Here is a 20,519-nt window from a genome sequence, read left to right as displayed (position 1 = left end):
ATTCTAATCTAGTATCACATATCTTTGGTTTAGATCATTGCTTACTTATATGTTCAATAATCTTTAGTTAGTTGAGTTGCAAAACAGCCTTCCTTGCGCGCGGTCCAGGTCATTTGAATCTTGCAACCTGATTGGATAAACGAGTGGTCTACCTTTTCTCATTTATCATAGTAGCTGCTGAATGTTTTGATCAAACAGTGTCGCAATGAAATTGAAATTTTTGGGGTTTTTTTTTGTACTGACATACATAATATTGTCGTTTTTAGCAAAGTTTTTTGAGTAGGTTGAGTAGAGCCTCGTTTCTCGGCTCTCACGGCCTGCATAGCTGACGTAGGGAGAGAAAAGCGAGGAAAGAGGGTGAAAAAATGGGGAACCGTTTCGAACTTCGCCTGCTTTTTTTCAGGCTACTTCAGTCTTCTGCGAGGAGACTTGCTTTGTGCGCTCGCATGGTTCAACGCGCCCGGTCTGCTATTGAGAAATTAGCCTACGTGGTCGGCGTAATCGGGGAAGGGGAGGGGGAGCAAGGGAGGCAGGAAAAAAATGAAGGGGTGCCACGCAGGCTATTTAACAATTATTCCACTCGCGCTTGTTGGATATGAGATGCTACGCGCCTCGTTGGCTATCTATAATTGTTAAATAGCCTGCGTGCCCCCCCCCCCCTATTCCCCCCTCCCTCGCTCCCCCTCCCCTGTCGAACGTGTTGATGGATCGCGTTAGTGTCAAATGCTAATCGAGCACTTTGGTTATCTCTGAGAACACTGAATGTAAAAGGTTGATAAATTATTAGAATGGCTGTCTTCTCTAGTGACATTCTTCTCCGCGCTGCAGGTGTAACAAGGTGGTCGATTGAAAAGCACCGACAGACATTGTCTAATTTCGTTTTGTTTACTCGTGTTTTCAAAAGCGCAAAAGCATCGGTTTCACGGTTGTTAAACCGTAAAACAATTATTCCACGAGCGCGCCGGTTTGACAGGACATGATAGCCAACGAGGCGCGTAGCGCCGAGTTGGCTATAATCATGTCATATCCAACAAGCGCGAGTGGAATAATTGTTTCATTAAAAACAATCAACAAATGTTGCTAGATCTTGCTGATTTCGCTGTGCGAGAATAACCAGCAGACAATTTAATGGTCGCCATTTCTCGGCCATGGTATAATGGCTCATATACCATGGCCGCTAAGCCAATCAAATCCCTCGAATTGCATTATACAATGAACTCAGGGAAAAGGATAAACTTGGTATGTTTCAACCCAGAAGACTCACGAAACGATTAACTTTTACAAAATACAATCTCATTTTCTTCTGCCCGAATGCTATCAAGTCGCTGGATTGTTTAGGTCTATTTAAAATCGCCAATGTCGCTGTCCATTTTGCTTCTATTTTTGTCCTGTGAAATGGCGCGGTCTTGTCGTTCGTCGTCATTTCATTTCCTTCATGTCGCCGTTTCAGAGCCATGTCGCCTGTCGGAATTTACCCTAACAGGGCCTCTGAATCACTTGCGTTTGTTCGGATATGAGATGATTATAACCAACTTAGCGCTACGCGCCTCGTTGGCTATCTATCATCTCGTATCCAACGCGCGCTCGTGCAATAATTGTTAAATACACTGAAGTACAATGATACACGGTACAACTTTAATATTGAAGGCTGTAGTGAGTGTAATAATTTAATATCTAACGCAAAAATATAGTGCACTGGAAACGCGTTAGCTTTCGGCGTATTTTTCTTGTCTCATTCCTTATTCCCCTGCATTGTTAAAAACAACGCCTTCTTTGTACCTGGGCACGGCGCTACACTCATTAGAGGATAGCAAATTTCGACTTGAAGGCTCAACTCAATCAATCTTTGGATTCACTGGGCGCCCGTAACTTCGGTCGTTTCGTTCCAAGTGAAAGTCACTTCGTTCCATAAAAAACGTTTTTCGTTCCGCACTAGAAATAGTCTTTAAACGAATCAGTACAGCTTACCTCAAGCCTAGGAGCTTGAGGTAAGCAATTTTCAAATTAAAACTTTGTAAAAATGTTAGTGTTTTTGTGGAACGAATTGACTATTGTGTGGAACGAAACGACTTTTTTTACGGAATGAACTGACTTTGATTTGGAACGAAACGACTGTCTTCTCGACCTGCGCATGTTTGGCGCGAGCTGAGGCGGCTTGGGTACTAGTTATTTCCAAGATGGCGGCAAACACGCATTCAGACGCTTTCGAGTGAAGTTGTGCAATTTTACTTGGTTTATTTGTCAAATCGTCGAGTTTCGTTGACAAAAAGTTACTAGAAAGATGTACCATCCGTCAAGAGGCGGTGTGCGAGGAGGACAAGATCAATTTGATTGGGAAGACGTGAAACAGGATAAACACAGGGAGAGCTATTTGGGTGAGTAAAAAGCGCTAAAGTATTAGCTGTGCTTGATGGAGCCTTCCTTGAGATTTCAAAGCTGTGTACTGGGGTGATATTTAATCTTATGCTTAGCAGGTTTTTATTGTTTATGCCAACATTTTCGAGTATTTACTGAAGCAAAAGCATTAGGAATAAAATCCGGCATTTAAGCTGACGTTTTTGCCTGCAATTCAAACCGTTATAAGGTTATGAAAATTAAATCAAACGGAAATGCCCTCAGGCCTGGTTCTTAACATGTAATGCACCATAGAAAACTGAAAGAAAATTCTGGCTAAAATGCAGGATACCCAGCAACTTCAAATATTTACATCTCATCAGAGAGTTGCAATGCATGTACATGTATACAAATGACGTTGGAATCAGTCCATTTTATTTTAATCTTTGGAAATAGATTTAGTTATAACTCCGAACCTCCCCCTCCCACTGGAATTTCTGGTGACCCTTTTTGGGGCGGGGGGGGGGGGGGGGAGGGGTAATGGCTATTTTCTGGAACTACACACTGACAGTGTCAGAATGCTTGGTAGCACAAAGTTTATATCACAATAATTACAGTGTATGCACTGTTGTTAATTTCATTGGCAGAGATACCAACTTCAGGAGATCCAAAGTTTTCATGATAGCTCCAAAAAAATTTCATGAGTTTGAATTTTGTGGCACTAATGTTTCTCAAATTGGTAAAATTTATTTACTTTCTAGGTTATGAACAAGGGACGTTCGTTTTTGCAAAATGAAATTTGGAAACGTTTCCTGCAATAAAGTATTTACTACCTTTTAATATTTATTATATAACAGGTCACTCTGTCAAGGCCCCAGTGGGGAGATGGCAGAAAGGAAAAGATCTGCACTGGTACAGTGGTGTTACTAGTTTTTGCTATCATTCCACTATATATTTGTGACTTTCTTGATACTTTCTTTTTAATATGTCATAGTAAAATATCAAAAATACCTTTAAAAGTGCAAACTTTTGACGTCACAGATATTTACATGTACCTTTATTGACATAGAGGATATTACATGGCGGCACAAAGATATGAATTTTATTTTCAAGTGGTATAAACTACATTTGCAAGTGAGTAAAATATTGTTTTTTAACTCGAGAAAATAAACTTCATATCTTCAAGCCATTGTGTAATTTCTTTTTATTATATAGACAAATCTGTCACTCGCCATTTTTCACCGACTGTTTAAATAAACAGCCTTGTTTAAATAAACAGCCTTGAATTGGCAGGAAATGACGTCATCAATATCCTCACTTTATCAGGGCTGTCATTAAGCAGCGGGGGCCGGGGATTTCCCCCGGTTACTAAGAACATAGCCCCCGGCTATTTTCCTGGCTATTTTCATAGGAAAATAGAAGAAAAATAGAACCAAAAGAAATTCCTAGCTGTTTGATTCCCCGCCTACTTGTTGTATTTATCCAGCAACTTGAAATCTTAGTGATAGCCCTGTTTATATTTAGTGAGGACATGGAAAATATGCCACTCAGGTCCCCGATATAGTTTCGTATGAATTTTACGAGTGGTGTATTTTCCAGTAAAACACTCATGTCTACATGATAATAAGAGAATAAAGCCAATTGAAGCTGAGGATATTTCTTGCCAGGGTCCAATCAAGATTATTAATAACTATTCCAAAGTGAGCAAATGGAGTTTGACTCATGCACCAAATTCCTCATAGAAATGAGACCAAACAAACTACAGGGAAGGAGGTGTAACCCTGTGTGGGACCAGCGTCATATCCTCTAGGGAGAAATAAATTCTCGTATCAGTTGTTTCATGCTACTGAGACTGGGTTATGGGTATGACTTCCCTTGTCTTGTCTTGCTGTACTGTGCATTAAATGGAGCTTACCTTACCGTACCTTACCCCAAATTTGATGCAAAAATCTCCACTCATTTAGACAAGGTGAGTGGAGTAAATAAGCATGGGAGGATATTGTAGGCTTGATATTTCAAATAATTTATTTGTATAGGTAATCACATGATTCCGAGTGCAATTTGGAATAAATAAGCACGAGTAAAATTTTAAAAGGCTAACGAAATTGCACGAGCCCGCAGGGCGAGTGCAATTTGTGGTCTTTTAAAATTTTACAAGTGCTTATTTATTCCAAATTGCACGAGAAAAATCATGTGATTACTAGTTAATAATATACATACAAAAATTTCAAATGAGCTTTCGTTTATTTCTTGTCCGTCAGCTCATGCTCCGCCTACATGTCTTTGATTGGTTTCAAAAATGACAAGCTTGATTGACATACATGTTCATACCTACGGAAAACATGCTAAAAATACCATCACTCTAAAAAGAGCAAGTTTTCAAATCACAAAGCATAATTTTAAGTCAATGTTGAAAGAAGTCTGAAGTCAATCACCGTCCTCGGCATGTTTTCGAACTGACTGGATTTCAGGAGCCGGGGCTTTGCAGACAGTCCAGACTGGCGTGTTTTTATCTGGTTCTCAATGAATTCAACGTTTGTTTTCGTCCAAGCCGACATGGAAATCTTCAACATGATGCTCTACGCCAAAATATTGAGTCAGGAGCTACCAAACCGTTTGTACCAGGACTTGTGCTTCAAAGCGTTTTGCTTTTCCGCAGCTCGTTTAATTCAGTGTTTGTCAGACTTCCAAGACTTGTTCGGCCGCTTGACTTGTTCAAGACTTGTTCGGCCGTTAACCTTGTTGTCGCAGTAGTCGAGTGTCAAGAACTTGCTTCGAACCTTTTTACTCTCGGTTTATAATTGTGGAGTATTTGTAACTTTACCTTCTTAGGTAACGTTCAATTGCAGTGCGAAGACTGCCATGCTCGTATAGTCTTTCCCGTCTTCTCTACGCACTGTTGCGTGGAAATCCTCGAGAATTTTGTTGACTGCCTCTGGTTCATAGTTTTTAATATTTTGGTCGTAGCCATTTTGTGCTGTCCAAGACCTCCAAACTTTTAGCCTGTTGTTTGCGCTTTGTTTAATTTCTTTGCATTTTCCTTTAAACTTCGAATTAAAATGCTGTTACTCTCTTCAAACCTGTTCGCCATTTTGTTTCGAGACAGCCGATTTTGCAAATTGGCGTACCTGTCAATCATTTTAATTTCACCTTTGTTGCACTAATTTCAACTTTCTGCACTCAATTTCACATTTCTGCACTACAGTTAGGATAAATTGAGCCGCTCTCCACCAATCAGATTGCAGAAACTTTTGTATGTATATTATTATGCTTTTAGTGCTTGTTACTTTCTAGTAAATCATAAAATCATACATTTTTCACCGTTTTAGGTATACAAAAAGTGGTAAAGTAGACTCGGCAATGACAAAGCAACAGGTATTTATACCTATTACCAGCTATGCTGCATCCATTTTAATTTATTGTACCTGTTTCGTAAATTTCTTGTTGTCAGACATGTAAGAAAAAGAGATGTTCATTTGCATGCTTATTGGATTATTTAATGTTGTCTGGGCCTTCTGTGTTTCTGAGTACCTTAATAAATTAATGAAATGTTATTTTCAATCATTAGGAAAAGGATGCCATAAAGGCAAGGGAAGCTGAAGCCCTGGCATTAGCACTGTAAGTTAACAGGCAGTTGCCAACCAAAAGGCTGTTAAGACTTGATACAAAACATGTACTAACAGAAACAAAAGTACCTTTAGGAAGTTTTTCTACTTGTTTCTCAGTTAGGTCAACCCTTAACTTGTTTGTCCCATGGACCTAGTCCCACGAGTCTCCTGTAGCTCAGATGGGAAGAGCATCGGAACTAGTAATCGGAAGGTCTTAGGATTGTCTCCTGAAGGGAGCACTAGGATTTCCTTTTTTGTTATGCCTGTGTCACGGACTGAAAAATACATAATTTCCTTAGAAATTATTTCATTTTTTTTTTCAGAGGGAAAGGAAACATCACGAAAAAAGCAAGTGGAGTTACAAAACAGGTACATGGATCTTCTTTGATACAGGAAAAATCTGTGTACAAAAGAACCCATTAGGCAGGCTGAAACGTTTCTTACATGTATATATTAGAAGTCTACCTAAATCTACTAAGAAATCAGCCAGTTTAGGCTCTTGAATAGGTTCTTAGTTTTCACACCTGATAAACACTCCTTTCTTCTGACCGTAAAAATTTTTAATAATTATGGGTGCATCCTGGTAATACCAGTAGTGTATTATACAGTAAAACATTATCTTCAGGCATCATTAATAACAAAGTAGTGTGTAGGTAAGGCAGCAAAACAAACTTTGAATAATTTGTCTTCCTTTCCGACTCTGACTCTTCACAACAACAAAGGTATTCTCTTGGGATTAGCATGACTTCACAATGTTCACAGCACGTTGACACAGTGGTGATCGAACTACGGCCATCTCGGTTTGCAATGCCAAGCTAAACCTGGGGAGAGTACCAAAACTACCAAGGGGTCTGGGAGTGGGGGAGAAAGGTAGGAAAAATAGCCTGGATTTTTCCCACCCCTCCTCCCCCACACTTTAAAACCTGACAAGGGGGCCCCTTGGTAGTTTTGGTATCTCTTCAGGTTATGCTCACTATAATTTACAAACCAAGATGGCTGTTGTTCAATAAATTGAAACAAACAGTCCTGTTAATCGCACAAGAAAATAGAAGATTGTGAACAGTGGCTTGAATTTTTTCTTTTCTTGAATGATGATGAATCTGATAAAGAAATGTGAGCTTTTGATATTAATTTTTATATAACTTACTAGTAATAATCAAAGATAAGGGATTGCGTTTGAGTCTCTCTCTCTTTTGCCAAGCTGGTGATGTCATCGGCCCCTGCAAAATCTGCAGGGGGATGCCAGATACGCATCCCAAGATCCATGGATTGATTTATTGACTGTCCCATACAATCTCGACTCCAAACGCAATTAAGAGTGTGATTGTATTGTAATCATATACTTATTATCTCTATACTCTATATACTGTACGTAGCTCCAAATGATACAGATAAAGAGCCTAAAGGTACTCAAAAAGTGATTTGTGGGACCAGATTCACAAAGCCCTCCAAAGTTAAGATGTACAACTGTATGCTACACATTGTTTCTTTAGTTGACAATAGTCCATATATCACAGGAAGAACAATAGCGTATTGTTACATAACTACAGTAGCATTTCGTGAATCTGGCCCCTGGGATGTAAGAATTAAATTATAACAATAAAATTGATTCTACTTGTTGCTTTTTGGTGATAGGAATTGGCTGAAGTTTGCCGCAAAGGACAAGTGGAACGTGACTCAATGGACATTGAAAGAGTGGAAGGCATGGGGTTTTCAAGGTACATTGTAGTTTGTTTTCTATTAGGGCTCGTTCACACTGGCAATGGAATTGGAAGTGGAGTCGGAGTTGTAAGTGTAAGGGACCCTCGGTTCCATTGCGAATAAAAGAATAGAGACGTAATTGCATTATTTATTATTGCAAGCTTGATGAAAATCAGAATTGCAAAGATTCAGAACATTTCCTTTTTTTTTCTGATTCCATCGCTTACAATCAAGCGTGAACCAGTTGATCGGAACTGGAAGCACAAGCAAGCACATTCCCAATCCCTTTACAGCTGGTGGTATCCCTGAATAAAGTTTTGAGAAGCCCATAGCACAAAGTAAGGGCGCTTTTCATTTGACATAACTGGCCAGCCAGACCAGTCAGTTTGTACACAGAATGTACCAATTTATTTGAAGGATAAGTTTTATCGTAGCCCTTCGAATTTCTTCAAACTAGTGTGTACCATTTTCCAAGTGATTATTTTTCAAGATTTTGTAGCACAATCCCTTCAAAATGACATATTCGATTTCCAGACTGGGAGGTCAGTTCTCACAAATGGAAAGCACCCTAAGTTTTAAACCTTAAGTAGGTGTGAGAGATGGAGTGTTAGTGCCTAAAATAGTTGCAGCTAATCCTGGCATAGGATGATGCTGGAATGTAAATAGCACCAAGACAGTTGCCTTATTATTTTTCGTTTGCAGCTCAAGAGCACGACTTATGGACATGTCTACTGAACCCGTGAAGGAAACATTAGGAGCCACTGGAACACAGGAGGTAGTAGATTGCATGAAATGCAGTTGAAACAGTCGAAGCCAGAGCTGGATTAAATAAACTAAACTAGTAATAATCAAAGATTAGGGAGTAGGTAAACTTGATGATCTCGATCCCAGGCTCTCTCTCCTTTGCCAAGTTGGTGATGATGTCATCTGCCCCTGCAAAATCTGCAGGGGATGCCAGATGCGCCCCCCAAGATCCATTCATTCATTTGTTGATCGATTGATTGTCCCATACAATCTCGACTCCAAACGCAATAACCCTTCAATTAGGAGTGCATTCTTTCTATGTCGGATGCAATTAAATTAAATATTGATAGTGGAGGTACAACATGGCAACATATACCAATGCTCACACACATTTGCGCACACACTGTCACACCATTTTTTAAGGGATATCGATGGAGAAGTAGGATTAGGAAGTATGAATAATTTGATGGCAGAGGCTAGGTCTTGAAGCACTGACCATCCGATTGGATGTTGAATTTTCTAACCACTTGTAACACCATTGTGCCTTTACACAAATAAACTAGTATGTGAATGGGTGGACAATACAAATAGGCATTTCCAATCCTGCTTTCTATGCCAGTCATAATGGCATAAATGATGATTTGGCCTTAAATCAAGATTAGCTTTGATTTAGCATACAGACTGGCAAGAAAAGTAGAGCTCTCAGTATTTGCTAGTAATTTAATTATTTAATTATTTATTTGTCTATAACATGGGGAGTGCTTGCACAATCTCCTGAGCTCATGATAAAGTACTTGACAATAATCCACATCGAATTGGAATTTGGAAATGTTGGTTTTTGAGAAAAGGAGGAAACTGGTCAGGATTTCCTGAGAAAAACCTCTCGGAGCAAGGATGAGAACCAACAACAAACTCAACCCTCATATTTATGACACCAAGTCTGGAAATCGAACCTGGACCACATTAGTGGTAGGCAAGTGCTCTCACCACCGTGCCATCCCTGCTACCCTAGATATGTAGCATGATGTGTACTCATTACAGTAACTACAATTTAATTTCAACCATAGGAAAGAGTTACAGATACCAAGAGCAGAAGCAGAGAGAAGACTGAAGTCAGTGCTTCCAGAGCAGAAGGACAATCCAGGGAGAAAACTAAGAAAAAGAAGGATAAAAAAGAAAAGAAATCAAAAAAGGAAAAGAAACATAAGAGAAGAAGACACAGCGATGACGACTCATCTGCCAAAGAAGACAAAAGAAGGAAAAGAAGACATGATCATGATAAAACTGACAAGACTGATTATCATAACAGTTTTAAACATGAAAAGAAGAGAACAACTGATCAAGGTCGGCACGAAAGGAATGATTATGAAAAGGATTCTAAACGTAAGAGGCATGACTCCTCATCAGAAGATGAGCCAACAGGTGGAAAAGAAAGACATTCCAGAAGGAGCCATGATGAATCAGATGAAGATACGTCAAGGATATCTAGCAAGAAAGATAGAAGCGGAACAGATGTAAAACCCAAACAAAGAAGACAAAGGCATGACACAGAATAAATGTATTTTTCTTCCATTTTTTTTTTATTAATTAACAGGATTAGTACCTATTTTTACATTTTAACACGTCTAGGTCAGGAGAGAAACTTGTTCTCGCTGTTCACTATTAAAATGTGTAGTTAAACTGCACATTATTGTTTAACATTGATTTTTATGTTTATATTTATTTTACAATGTATGCTCTGCTGCATTTTGAATATTGCAGTCCTATCTTATTGGGCATTAGTAAGACACTTAAAAAGAAAATGGAGCTAGCTAGTTGATGATCATGGTTCAAAAACTTTGCTGAATGCAGGGTCCACAAAGTGTAATGATGAGGTACTTGATTGTAAATAAATAAATAAATAAATGAATAAATAAATAAATAAATAAATAAATAAATAAACAAACAAACAAACAAACAAATAAATAAATAAATAAATAAATAAATTTTAAAAGGCCAAAATTTTGCCCTGTGCACATGGAAACTTTACCTTGAGCCAAACACATCATCAGCCTTACATTAGCTAGAATTTTTTAAACTTGCACACATTACAAATTTATTGTCAGCATCTATATCATGTGTTCATGTTTTGATCTCCACACAACTGGAAAGGTGTCGCTTGTGTGGAAAGGGTCTCCATGTTTTAATCCTCCAGTGATGTTGGGTGATGTCTCCCAGGGTCTTGAGGCAAATGTTGCATCTTCTCCAAGCCAACGCGTGGCCACCACCTGCCGCCCAGCTGTGTCTGTGGTCTGCTTGGCTCCATGGAGTGTGCGCATGTGAAAAGCTATGCAATCTCCAGGCTAAGAGAAGGAAATCAGGCAAAATAAAAGTTACTAAGGAGGACTGGAGTTTAGTGGAAGTGCGTTTAGTGTATGTTTGAAACAGTTCATCTTTCAACATCTCACTTCCAGACATATTGCCCTTAACTCATAAAATACACAGACATATAGCCCTGGACAGCTTAAATTTATATTTGGGATGTTGCGCAAATCTTTGCCCAAATGGTGCAACAGTAGCATTTATTTAATACTTATGGCACAGTTTTCCTACGGTGCATTTAAAAATCTGGATGGTGAAGGTTTCATTCAAACCCTGCTTAGCAACAGATGTTTTTGCTAAAACACTGTACTCTCAAAATAATAGTAATAATCATAATCATAATGATAGTAATCATTATAATTAACAATATCATTAATCCACAAGTGCATGTTGGATATTAGATGATGGATAGCCGACAAGGGGCATAAATAATATGTTTTTTTATTAAAAACAACCAAGAAATATATTTGCTAGATCATGCTGATTTTGTTTTCCAAAAATAGTTGCTATTTCACAGGCATGGTGTAATGGCTCATATACCATGGCAGCTAAGCCATTCAAATCCCTGTAATTTCATTATATAATGATCCAATATTTAATGATAAGCTTTAATTACCTTCAGTCAGTGTTCATTGCACAATGGTTCTAGAGGGCCCTATCGTTTAAACCTCTCAAATAAACAATTCAAATAGAACATAGTTTGATTTCAAAAGCCCAACTAGCACGAGGCTTAACCAGGGCTGTCATACTTTCAAGCATGCCTGAGAAGTTGAACTTGGGGCTACCAAGAAACAACCTCAGCTTGTGGCTTGAGTAGGATTGGAACATGGGACCTCCAGATTTCTAGTCCAACACACAAACAGCTCAAGTATGCTATCTTCTCCTATGCAGGCCACTTTAAATGGTCCTATTGTCTGTGTTACAATCCACTGTTGCCTATTATCTGACTTCTAATATAATAATAATGATAATGATAACATTTTAATTAAATTAGCACATTATTTTACCTCCAGATTCCAAGAGAGCAGTTCATACTTTTCTGGGTCAGCATCAATGTCTGGAGTGTTTTCAAAAGCCTTGTTAGTTCCCATTTGTGAGTCTGTGTAGTTGTAACTTTTTAATGAGGCAAATTTGGTGGGAGTAAACCACTTTCCCCATCTATGAGATCCACCAATGTATTTTAAACAGGATTCCTCAGACACAGGATTCACTGGCAGCCAAAACGAACAGTTCTGTAAAAATAAAGGACCCAGCAACTTACAAAAAACTTTTACAGGCCATAACAATAATTAGTTTTTGATGAATAATTGTGATCCATTGTTTATTTACTAAGGAAGCCTTTATGTTGACATTCCAAGTGCTTTTATCATTAATAAATAATTATTTATAATCTTTCAATCACATCACTGTGAAGTCAAAGTGAAATTTGCTGGTAATAAAATATATATATATGGTAATATATGGGTAATTTGAAAACACATTTATAATCCCTGGAGAAATTGTCACTAAAATTGCAGGATAGAATTACAGAAGAATGGAGGAAAAAACAGGTTAATTACTAACAACAATTGATACTGATCAAATTAAAGAAAATAATTAAGAAAAAAGTCCCCAAAGAAGGCATGGCCATTTCCATAACATCCTCAGAGAGTCAAGTCAAAATTGGTAAGTTTACAAGAACAAATTAGCGAGCTCTTTCTCGAAAACTTACGGTAATACCTGTTTTGACTTCCTCCTGACCAAACTAGCTGTCCCTGGGTCTCGGAAGATGTTTCAATAATTATAATGGAATTAAGAAACTGATCTTCTATTTTTAACATGTCAAATCATTACTTTCATTCATGTTACCTTCCAGCCATCCACAGGATAGTAAGACTGATCATGGTGCCACGGTGTTGCACGGTTTGTTCCAGGGTCTTTAGTGAACACATGTTCATGATAAAAAATTGCAAGCTGAAAATTCAAATAAATAAACAAACAAACTTTGTTTCACCCCTTAAGCCTAAGTAGTGACAAGGTGCACTTCTCTCAAAACTTCCAGAATCATTTTGAGGCCTGAAACACTATTTTGTCTGCACTTTTTTATTACCAGAAATTTGGTTTTAATTGAAAGCTAAACATTGAAAATTTTACTGCCACTAACACTTCACAAGGCTCAAAAGGAAAGGGGGAGAGGGGGGGGGGGGGGGGGTTAGGGACAAAGCCAGCTGGCCCCAATCTCTAAAACATTTTTCACTTACCCAGAGAAACTGTTCACTGTCAATGGTAGCCTGCGAAGCCAGATGTATTTCCAGCTGTTGCTTCTCTCCACCAAAAAATAACATCTGTGAACCCGAGCCGCAAAACAATTTCTGTGACGTATGGCTTTTGTTTTCTCCTTGGCCAATCAGATTGCATGACAGCCACAGCCAGAGATACGTCTGCATTCACAGGCTATGTTGATGGTGACTTGTTTGTGAAAATCCTAACAAAGAGTTTAAATGTTTGTTGACTGCAGCCCTTTCTGAAAGATGTTGTTGAGTCCTCACTGGCAAATCATATTTTTGCATACATCTTGCTTTTATATGTTTGCTTACTTTGTTGCTTTGATATAACAGATCATTACAGTGATCTTAAGTGAAAATATGGCTGATTCACTTAGTATCAGTTTGTTTTAATGGTCCAGTAATGGACTACAGTCGACTCCCGATAACTCGAACCTTCAAGGGAAATTGAAAACAGTTCGAGTTATTGGGAGTTCGAGTTATCGAGGGTAAAATTATACAGAAAATGGCCTGAAGGGAAGGGAAAATTGGTTCGAGTTAGCGGGAGGTTCGAGTTAGCGAGGGTTCGAGTTATCGGGAGTCGACTGTATATGAAAAATGCATCACTTTGACCAGAAGCCCATAATTTCAGAAGTACTCCAAATGGAATGATGCGCACCATTTGATTTCCCAACTGGAATTTCCGGGTTTTCCATGCAAATGGTAAGCACCTCGGGATGCTACTGCACGCGCTGCACGCCAGTGAAATGCTTTTGCACGTGCAAGATCTCATCTCTGCAGACTGGGGGATGGAATTGATTGTTGCATAAAATTTATACATGTACCTCGGACTCCATAAGCTTTCCAGCTATCTCAGCAGCCGGTGATTCGAGTACAAATTCTTTAAACTCTGGGATAGCACTCCAGTTGAAGTAATCGTTGAAGTAAAATGTCTGTGAATCCTCGCTTTTAAGCCATTCGCTAAATTTACTCGGATTTGCTTGATTTGTCGCGATGCCTTTCTTCAGCTTTTCGACCCATTCTCCAAAAACTCCCCGCAGACAAATCACTCCTTGTTCCTGAAATGTCCTTATTTCCTGCGCTGTGACAAGATGCCTTGAAAATCCACCTGTTGACTTGAGAAATGAAGATTTGGCAGAAAAGGAAAGAAACCCACGCCACATAATTTTGTTTCCGCGATTCCACGAGATCAGTCCGCCACGTTTTCCCGGCGTGAGCTGAGGGAGGCGTGAGGAGGAGTGTTGCCCAGACTTCCGCCGGTCTAAAATCACTGCGTAAGCTTGGGAACGGAATGGAGCACCCAACAAACGTACTTTAGAAACCACGACGGCAACGTCAACGATAGCCCCCCCCCCCCCCCCCCCACACACGATAGCCTGCGTAGCAAGCGTTTCCGTGCTGTTTCGGAGCAAAGAAAGACCGAGGAACGAGATTCTCGGTTTTGGCCGCGCGAGAAATGAAACAAGAGCCAAAAAAAGAAAGAGGGGGGTCCTTGCTCAAAATTTGAAAAATTTCCCTGTTGGTTGGACACAAATCCTTTTTGTACCAATGGTCAGATCATCACTTGGTGATAAAAGTGACAGGTGATGACAATTTTGGTTGATATTGTATTGCTATGGTAACCATGCTACAGAACCCCGCTTGATAGCTCAGTTGGTAGAGCACTACACCAGCATCGCAGAGGTCATGGGTTCGAATCCCGTTCAAGCCTGAATTTTTCAGGCTTTTTTTTTCGCAACTGCTTAAGTTGCGTACTAACTGCAAGGATCTTTCTTCTATTTGATCTTTCATCCGCAATTCAAAATATATGTTTCATATATTTACAATCATTAGTTAAAATAGTAGCACTTGCCTCAGAAAGGATATCTCCAAAAGTATTGAACGTTTGCACATTTTTACTGTAAGCGTTTCTCAGTTTTAGTATGTATTTTTGCTTGAAACATAATAAAGATCTTTGATTGATTGATTGATTGATTGATTGATTGATTGATTGAACGAAACAATAGTACAAAGTACAAACAAACTTGTACGCAGTACCTTATCTAGCTATAACAATAATAACAACTCAGTTTAAGTTAAGTTACTACCAAATCTTAACCTTCCGGTGGATGTGAATGTAGCGACCAGCTGTTCAACATGTAAGCTAGCTAGGACATTAATTTTGTGGTTATTCATATTTAATTAATTTAGTCATTTAGTCATATGTTAATTAATTAGTAATTTTTTAGTCATATTAGTTACACAGGCCTGATGGTCGAGAAAGCAGAAAATGGATGGCAATTTTTTTAAAAAAAATAACAATATTTTTAATTTGTAATACATGTTTCGATCTGACTCACATCTTCGTCAGCCACAAAAGTATTATTTGAAAATCAGTTTGCATTTATAGCAACCTTAGAAGCATGCATAGTTAAATTTATGCTGCTATTTCCCCGACAGAAGGGCAAGCTTAATCAGAATGAAACAAGAGTTGTGCTCTGTTCGTAAAGGCAATACAAACAACACAATGGAGAAAAAATGGCCATACCGGCGTGGAATTTAACGCATAGTTGCTTTATTAAGTTCCATTAAATATCCAATATAACTAATAATACAAACTTTCATTAAATATATAAGTGGATTGCATTGCCGCCATGTTGGTGGACAAAACAAAAGAAAATTTGCTCACATAGTTTGCATTAAAATCGAAGTTAACTCCCAGAGCAGAAAAATCTTATTGTTCCTATCCACCAACATAGCCGCCATGACGTCACATTCAATCCTCCAGTATGTATTGCCTGTGAAGGTGAAGGCAATAAACCGCTAACACGTGGCTTAGTGCAAGAAAGAGGCAAGAATGGGGAGGAAAAATGCAAGAAACAATCCCAAGATAGAAGGCTTTCCAAGCTTTCTCTCCACCTTCTGTCTTCCGGAAATAATTAACCCTTCCTAAATGGAATTATAGCAAGACAGAGATGAGCCAAATTGAAATCCTTTATGAAACACGTCTTCCATGTTTTTGATCTGGCGAACTTATTGTTATTACTCAAAATATTTCCTTCTTTTTGTTTAAGTATAATAAGTGTTATTTTAGCAGTTTAAGAAAATCGTAAGTATCATTTTGCACGTTTTTAGTTTTAGAAAACAAGGCCAATAATAGTGGGTTGTAAATAGTTGGGAGGAAAGAGGGAAATGTTAGTATTGTAAGAAATGTAGTATTGTAATTAATGTTTCAGTGTAAGTACTGTAGTATTGTAAGTAATGTCGTATTGTAAGTACTGTGGTATTCAAGTAATGTAGTAATGTAAGTACTGTAGTATTGTAAGTAAATCAATAAATTTAAAAAAAAGGAATGAAGAGGAGGAGGGTGAATGAAAAAGCTGTGTGTCAGTGACACACAGCAATGGATGTCGCGTTCTTGATCTCGTTGAACGAGCTGAGTCCTGACCTCCTCTACTTTTAACATCAGTACCGAATACCTTTTTCAAGTGTTGAGTTGGAGAAAGCTTGTATCCCAGCGCCAGATACAAAAAGCTTGCATGGTATATAATTCTCCAAATAGTCTCGCTCCTGATTACCTTCGATGTAAATTTGTCGAGCGTAGCACTATTACTGGCTATTCCCTTCGTAACACTGAAGATAAATTTGATGTTCCCCTTCCCTGCACCAACTTCCTTGAAAACAGTTTCAGGTATAGTGGCGCGGTGTTATGGAACAGCTTGCAAATTGCAACTCACTTGCGGCAGGCTAGATCTCTATGCTAGATCTCTAGGCTAGATCTCTCTTTCCACGCTGGCTGCGGCAGCTTCTTTAAGCTTTACTAGTTTATTTTATTTATTAACTCGTGAATGCGCGCATGGTCAATGAACGAGTTATCATAATGTGAGGGCAATCTCGACTCCAGAGCTCTACCCTTTTGCGCATGACTGACGGCGTATTACGTAGTCAAAGCCGAGCGGCTCTGGGGTCGAGAATGGATGTGGGGGGAAATGTGACTCGGTTGCTCGATTGGTCGTAAACTTTCAAATATGGCGTACTCTCACGGCTCCTTTAAGTTTCTCTCCTCCTTCAATTATAAAAAAATTACGTTTTTTGGAGTTCGAAATTAAAAGAAACAGCCAAAAGAACACTCAACAACAACAACAACAACAACAACAACAATATTTCATTATTTGCCAATAAATCCTTAATCCCCTGGCTCCGCTGATAGCAGTGCTAATCGAGGCGGGCCAGGATAATCAGTAAAGAAGAGGAAAGTATACACAGTAAAAGATACAGATAAGTAAATAGGTAGGTAAATACGAAAACAGATTCTGAGTCTACAAAAACAACTATGTAATTAATTCAAGTTGGCTACGCATTATGTTGTTGACACTCGCATATAGTCTTCGTACGTTTTTATTTTGTTTGTAGTTTTAGATAGGTTTCATTATGAAATCTTGTAAACAGTGTTTTGAGTTGATCGGATATGCAATGATGTACTTGAGAAAACCGTGGATAAATAAAGTTATTTGATTTTGATTTGATTGATTTGATTGATTTGATTGATTTGATTGATTTGATGGATGGATGGATGGATGGATGGATGGCCATGAGTCGGAATAGATTACTGAGACTTAAGTGATTACTCATCTAAGGACACAAGACTGTTACTACCCCGTTTTCACTATGACAAAATCGCTCAAATTGTTGGTGCTGTTATATGAGCAAACTTCTTGCAACTTGAAATGAAACACTCTTGCGAGATAAGTTGCGGATGAGTGACAATGCGCGTGTAACATCTTAGACTCGACTACAATCCGCTGTTCGGGAAATGAGTAACCGAGATAACCGCAAGGCTGATGTGACTGCTTAGAAAACTTTTAAAACACGACAGCGACATGACAGAGATCAAACCGAGAATCAAAATGCAACCATGGACAGCTGCTTCGAGCTGGTTGGCTCTCGTCAGCACGGTGAAGCAGCAAAAGGTAGAGTGATCAACCAACACGAGGCCACGGCCAGTCGTCTACTAAATGCATGTGGCAATGACTCCGGATGAGCCCAAATTCAGATGTTGCCAACTTCATAGCGCGTGACTATGAACTATGAATAAAGAATCTGAAATATCATGCTGCTGTCGCGATAAGCCAAGTGAGGATAGACATAACCATCCTTCACCGAATAAATGGACAAAACCATGTAGAAAATGTGCAGCATATTGGATATGAAAAGATCTACGGTGCAAAATATAAAAGTAAAGAATAAACTGCAAAGGACTGCGAACGAAAATGCTGCAATTGTATGAGCTCGCGCTCATCCCCGAAGAGGAGGGCTTCATAACACTTCAGTTTCGCTCGTACTGTCGGAAACTGAAACTGAACAACGTTGCATGTGTAATACATTACAGTATGTAACGTGTTTTCTGCAACTTGCAATGTAATGCTGACAAAAGCATTGTATTGATTGCATTGCAAATTGCAGAACAAAAAAATCCCTTTTGTAACAGCACCTTTTCGTTTGGAGGGTTCTCCCTTGACAGCTCTAGGAGCGGTCCGGGAGGGGGGGGGGGGGCATCCCCAACCTTTATCTTTACTAGTAGGACCTCTTTCAGTGTCTTAGTCTTTTCGCTTTTCCTCGAGCTGTTATTTTACTTGGTCGTTTACTTTGGTTTGATCCGTTTTTATAGGTTTCATCATCATCATCATCATCATCATTATTATCATCATCATTGTCATCGCCAACATAATCAACATCGTCGTCATACTCGTCATCATCATTATCATCATCATCATCATCATCATCATCATCATCACTTATTTCCCCACAAACAACACCGCGACTAAAACTCGTTTAAAATGACTACAGATCCCTCTCAAATTACACAAAAGACACAAAAACAACCCCACGCTGAAGTAGATCTTGTTTTATTCAGTCCACATTCACGGCTACATTCAAAGACGGTATTTTAGCTTTCAAACGTGTAAAGGCCAAGCCCTTGGGCTATATCTTCAATGGTCTGTCCACGCGCTCGACAGTTCACACCAGGAACACCTGAAACAAAGCCATGCTGAATATTCTAGCATACAAATCTACCGCTGGTTGTTGTATCCTGTGTTATACATTGATTGTGTTTACATGGAGTGTGATAGATCATTTCGGATTATGTAAAGTAGATACAAGCCCTTTATATAAGGGATATTTTGTTGTACAGTGTGCAATAGTAAACTGTGTTTTGTTGTAGATAACTCGTTCCTTTGGGATGATCCATTCATGTCATGGTGCATCAAAGGAATCAAAGAATCCACTCTGGGCAAAGATTCCTCGGTTTCTTTGATGCACCATGCTCCGAGTGATCTTGGATTGTTGATCCTGATCTAGATCATCTTAAAGGTACGGTCCTGGTCAGAAATCCTTTCGATACCGGAGGATAATCATTGTAGAACTGTTTACCCAACACATTCAAAGTCAAAAGGCTATCCCAAGATCATGGTTTCAAAAAACATTATAAAGCATATCTTTTGGAACAATTCTTAAATGAAAAATGAAGTGATCGAGATTGAATTTTACATTTTTGATAGATGGTTCGTTAGATAAGACCTCGGTTTTATTTATTTATTTACATTTGGGATTTTGCTAAAAATGAAGTGAATCTCACGGCTATAAATCGATAGTGAGCTTGGGCGACCTGTGGTAGAACTATCTCTCTGAACAGACTGGCCGAACAGGAGAACCCGGGGCCTAACCCGGGGAGGGGGGAGGGGGACTCCCATAAAAAAGTGACGGGGGTGATCAGAATTCTGTTTCGTGGGAGTGGTCTGAACATTTTTTTTTTTACTACTAAGAGGTACCAAATCAGTTGACTGACCTTTACTTCCTCTCATATTCTTCGGCTCGGTACGTAAAAGGTATCACCTTGCTGACGGAAGTCATATTAGGTTTTAGCACTCTATGGGGGTATCAAACGCCGAATTGTAACCCCTAAAAGGTACTACGATCACCCCCTTTACTTTTATATGGGAGTTCCCACCCCCCAGGGATTAAGAAGAGTGTTCTGGTCTTGCTTTGAACAAATTGTTCTCTGGGATCAATTGAATATTTCCTTAATTTCGCTCCCTTGTAACGGTTAAGGACGCAATCGCAAATGCTATTTGGGAATTATTTTTCAGCTGACAGCATTTATTTTTATTTGGAGATTTTAACGTGGGCGAGGCAAGTGCCTCGTCTTGCCTCAAGCAAATTACGGCCCTGAAAGTACGGTTTGCCAAAACTGAGATAGAACCAGAGAATAGTTTTTGCTTGCCATCATTTGTTACGCAAAGTTTCCCTCCACCGTTGCGTCATAATTCGTTGAAAAGATTCTTTGCGGAATCCATCCCAGTTTTTTTAAAGCCTGTTTGTCCTAACGATTTTAGAGAGATTTTTCGGTCTTCAGTCAAGATTTTGTCTTCCTTGTTACGTTGAACATCGGGAAGAATCAGGGGACCATACGATTGGCGTAAAATATCAATAGATTCATACCCCCATCTTAGACAATGACGTGGCACAT

General features: G+C 39.0%; 2 protein-coding genes across 3 annotated transcripts; one reads left to right on the top strand and one right to left on the bottom strand.

Moving 5' to 3' along the window:
• The first annotated feature begins 2,049 nt into the window (after nucleotides 1–2,049).
• LOC146461815 (uncharacterized) lies at nucleotides 2,050–10,091 on the top strand. Its single transcript, XM_085086595.1, has 8 exons — nucleotides 2,050–2,375; nucleotides 3,192–3,246; nucleotides 5,664–5,709; nucleotides 5,903–5,952; nucleotides 6,266–6,311; nucleotides 7,578–7,660; nucleotides 8,346–8,418; nucleotides 9,455–10,091. The coding sequence occupies exons 1-8, from the start codon at nucleotides 2,282–2,284 to the stop codon at nucleotides 9,941–9,943; spliced, it is 936 nt and encodes a 311-aa protein (XP_084942721.1). The 5' UTR covers nucleotides 2,050–2,281; the 3' UTR covers nucleotides 9,944–10,091.
• Nucleotides 9,949–14,345, bottom strand: LOC146461814 (putative phytanoyl-CoA dioxygenase). Of its 2 annotated transcripts, XM_085086597.1 has the most exons (5): nucleotides 13,837–13,902; nucleotides 12,989–13,271; nucleotides 12,597–12,701; nucleotides 11,756–11,980; nucleotides 9,949–10,729 (listed from the first exon to the last, which is right to left on the bottom strand). In XM_085086597.1, exons 2-5 carry the CDS (start codon nucleotides 13,172–13,174, stop codon nucleotides 10,496–10,498), a joined length of 750 nt encoding a protein of 249 aa, XP_084942723.1. In that variant the 5' UTR covers nucleotides 13,175–13,271; nucleotides 13,837–13,902; the 3' UTR covers nucleotides 9,949–10,495. The 2 variants fall into 2 exon arrangements, with proteins under 2 accessions (XP_084942723.1, XP_084942722.1); XM_085086596.1 differs by lacking the exon at nucleotides 12,989–13,271 and having other exon boundaries at nucleotides 13,837–14,345.
• Between the last annotated feature and the right edge of the window lie 6,174 nt (nucleotides 14,346–20,519).

Source organism: Pavona decussata, unplaced genomic scaffold (assembly GCF_977016875.1).
Source record: "Pavona decussata unplaced genomic scaffold, jaPavDecu1.1 SCAFFOLD_195, whole genome shotgun sequence".
In the NCBI taxonomy this organism is placed as follows: Eukaryota; Metazoa; Cnidaria; class Anthozoa; order Scleractinia; family Agariciidae; genus Pavona; species Pavona decussata.
This window is presented reverse-complemented; position numbering and strand designations above follow the sequence as displayed.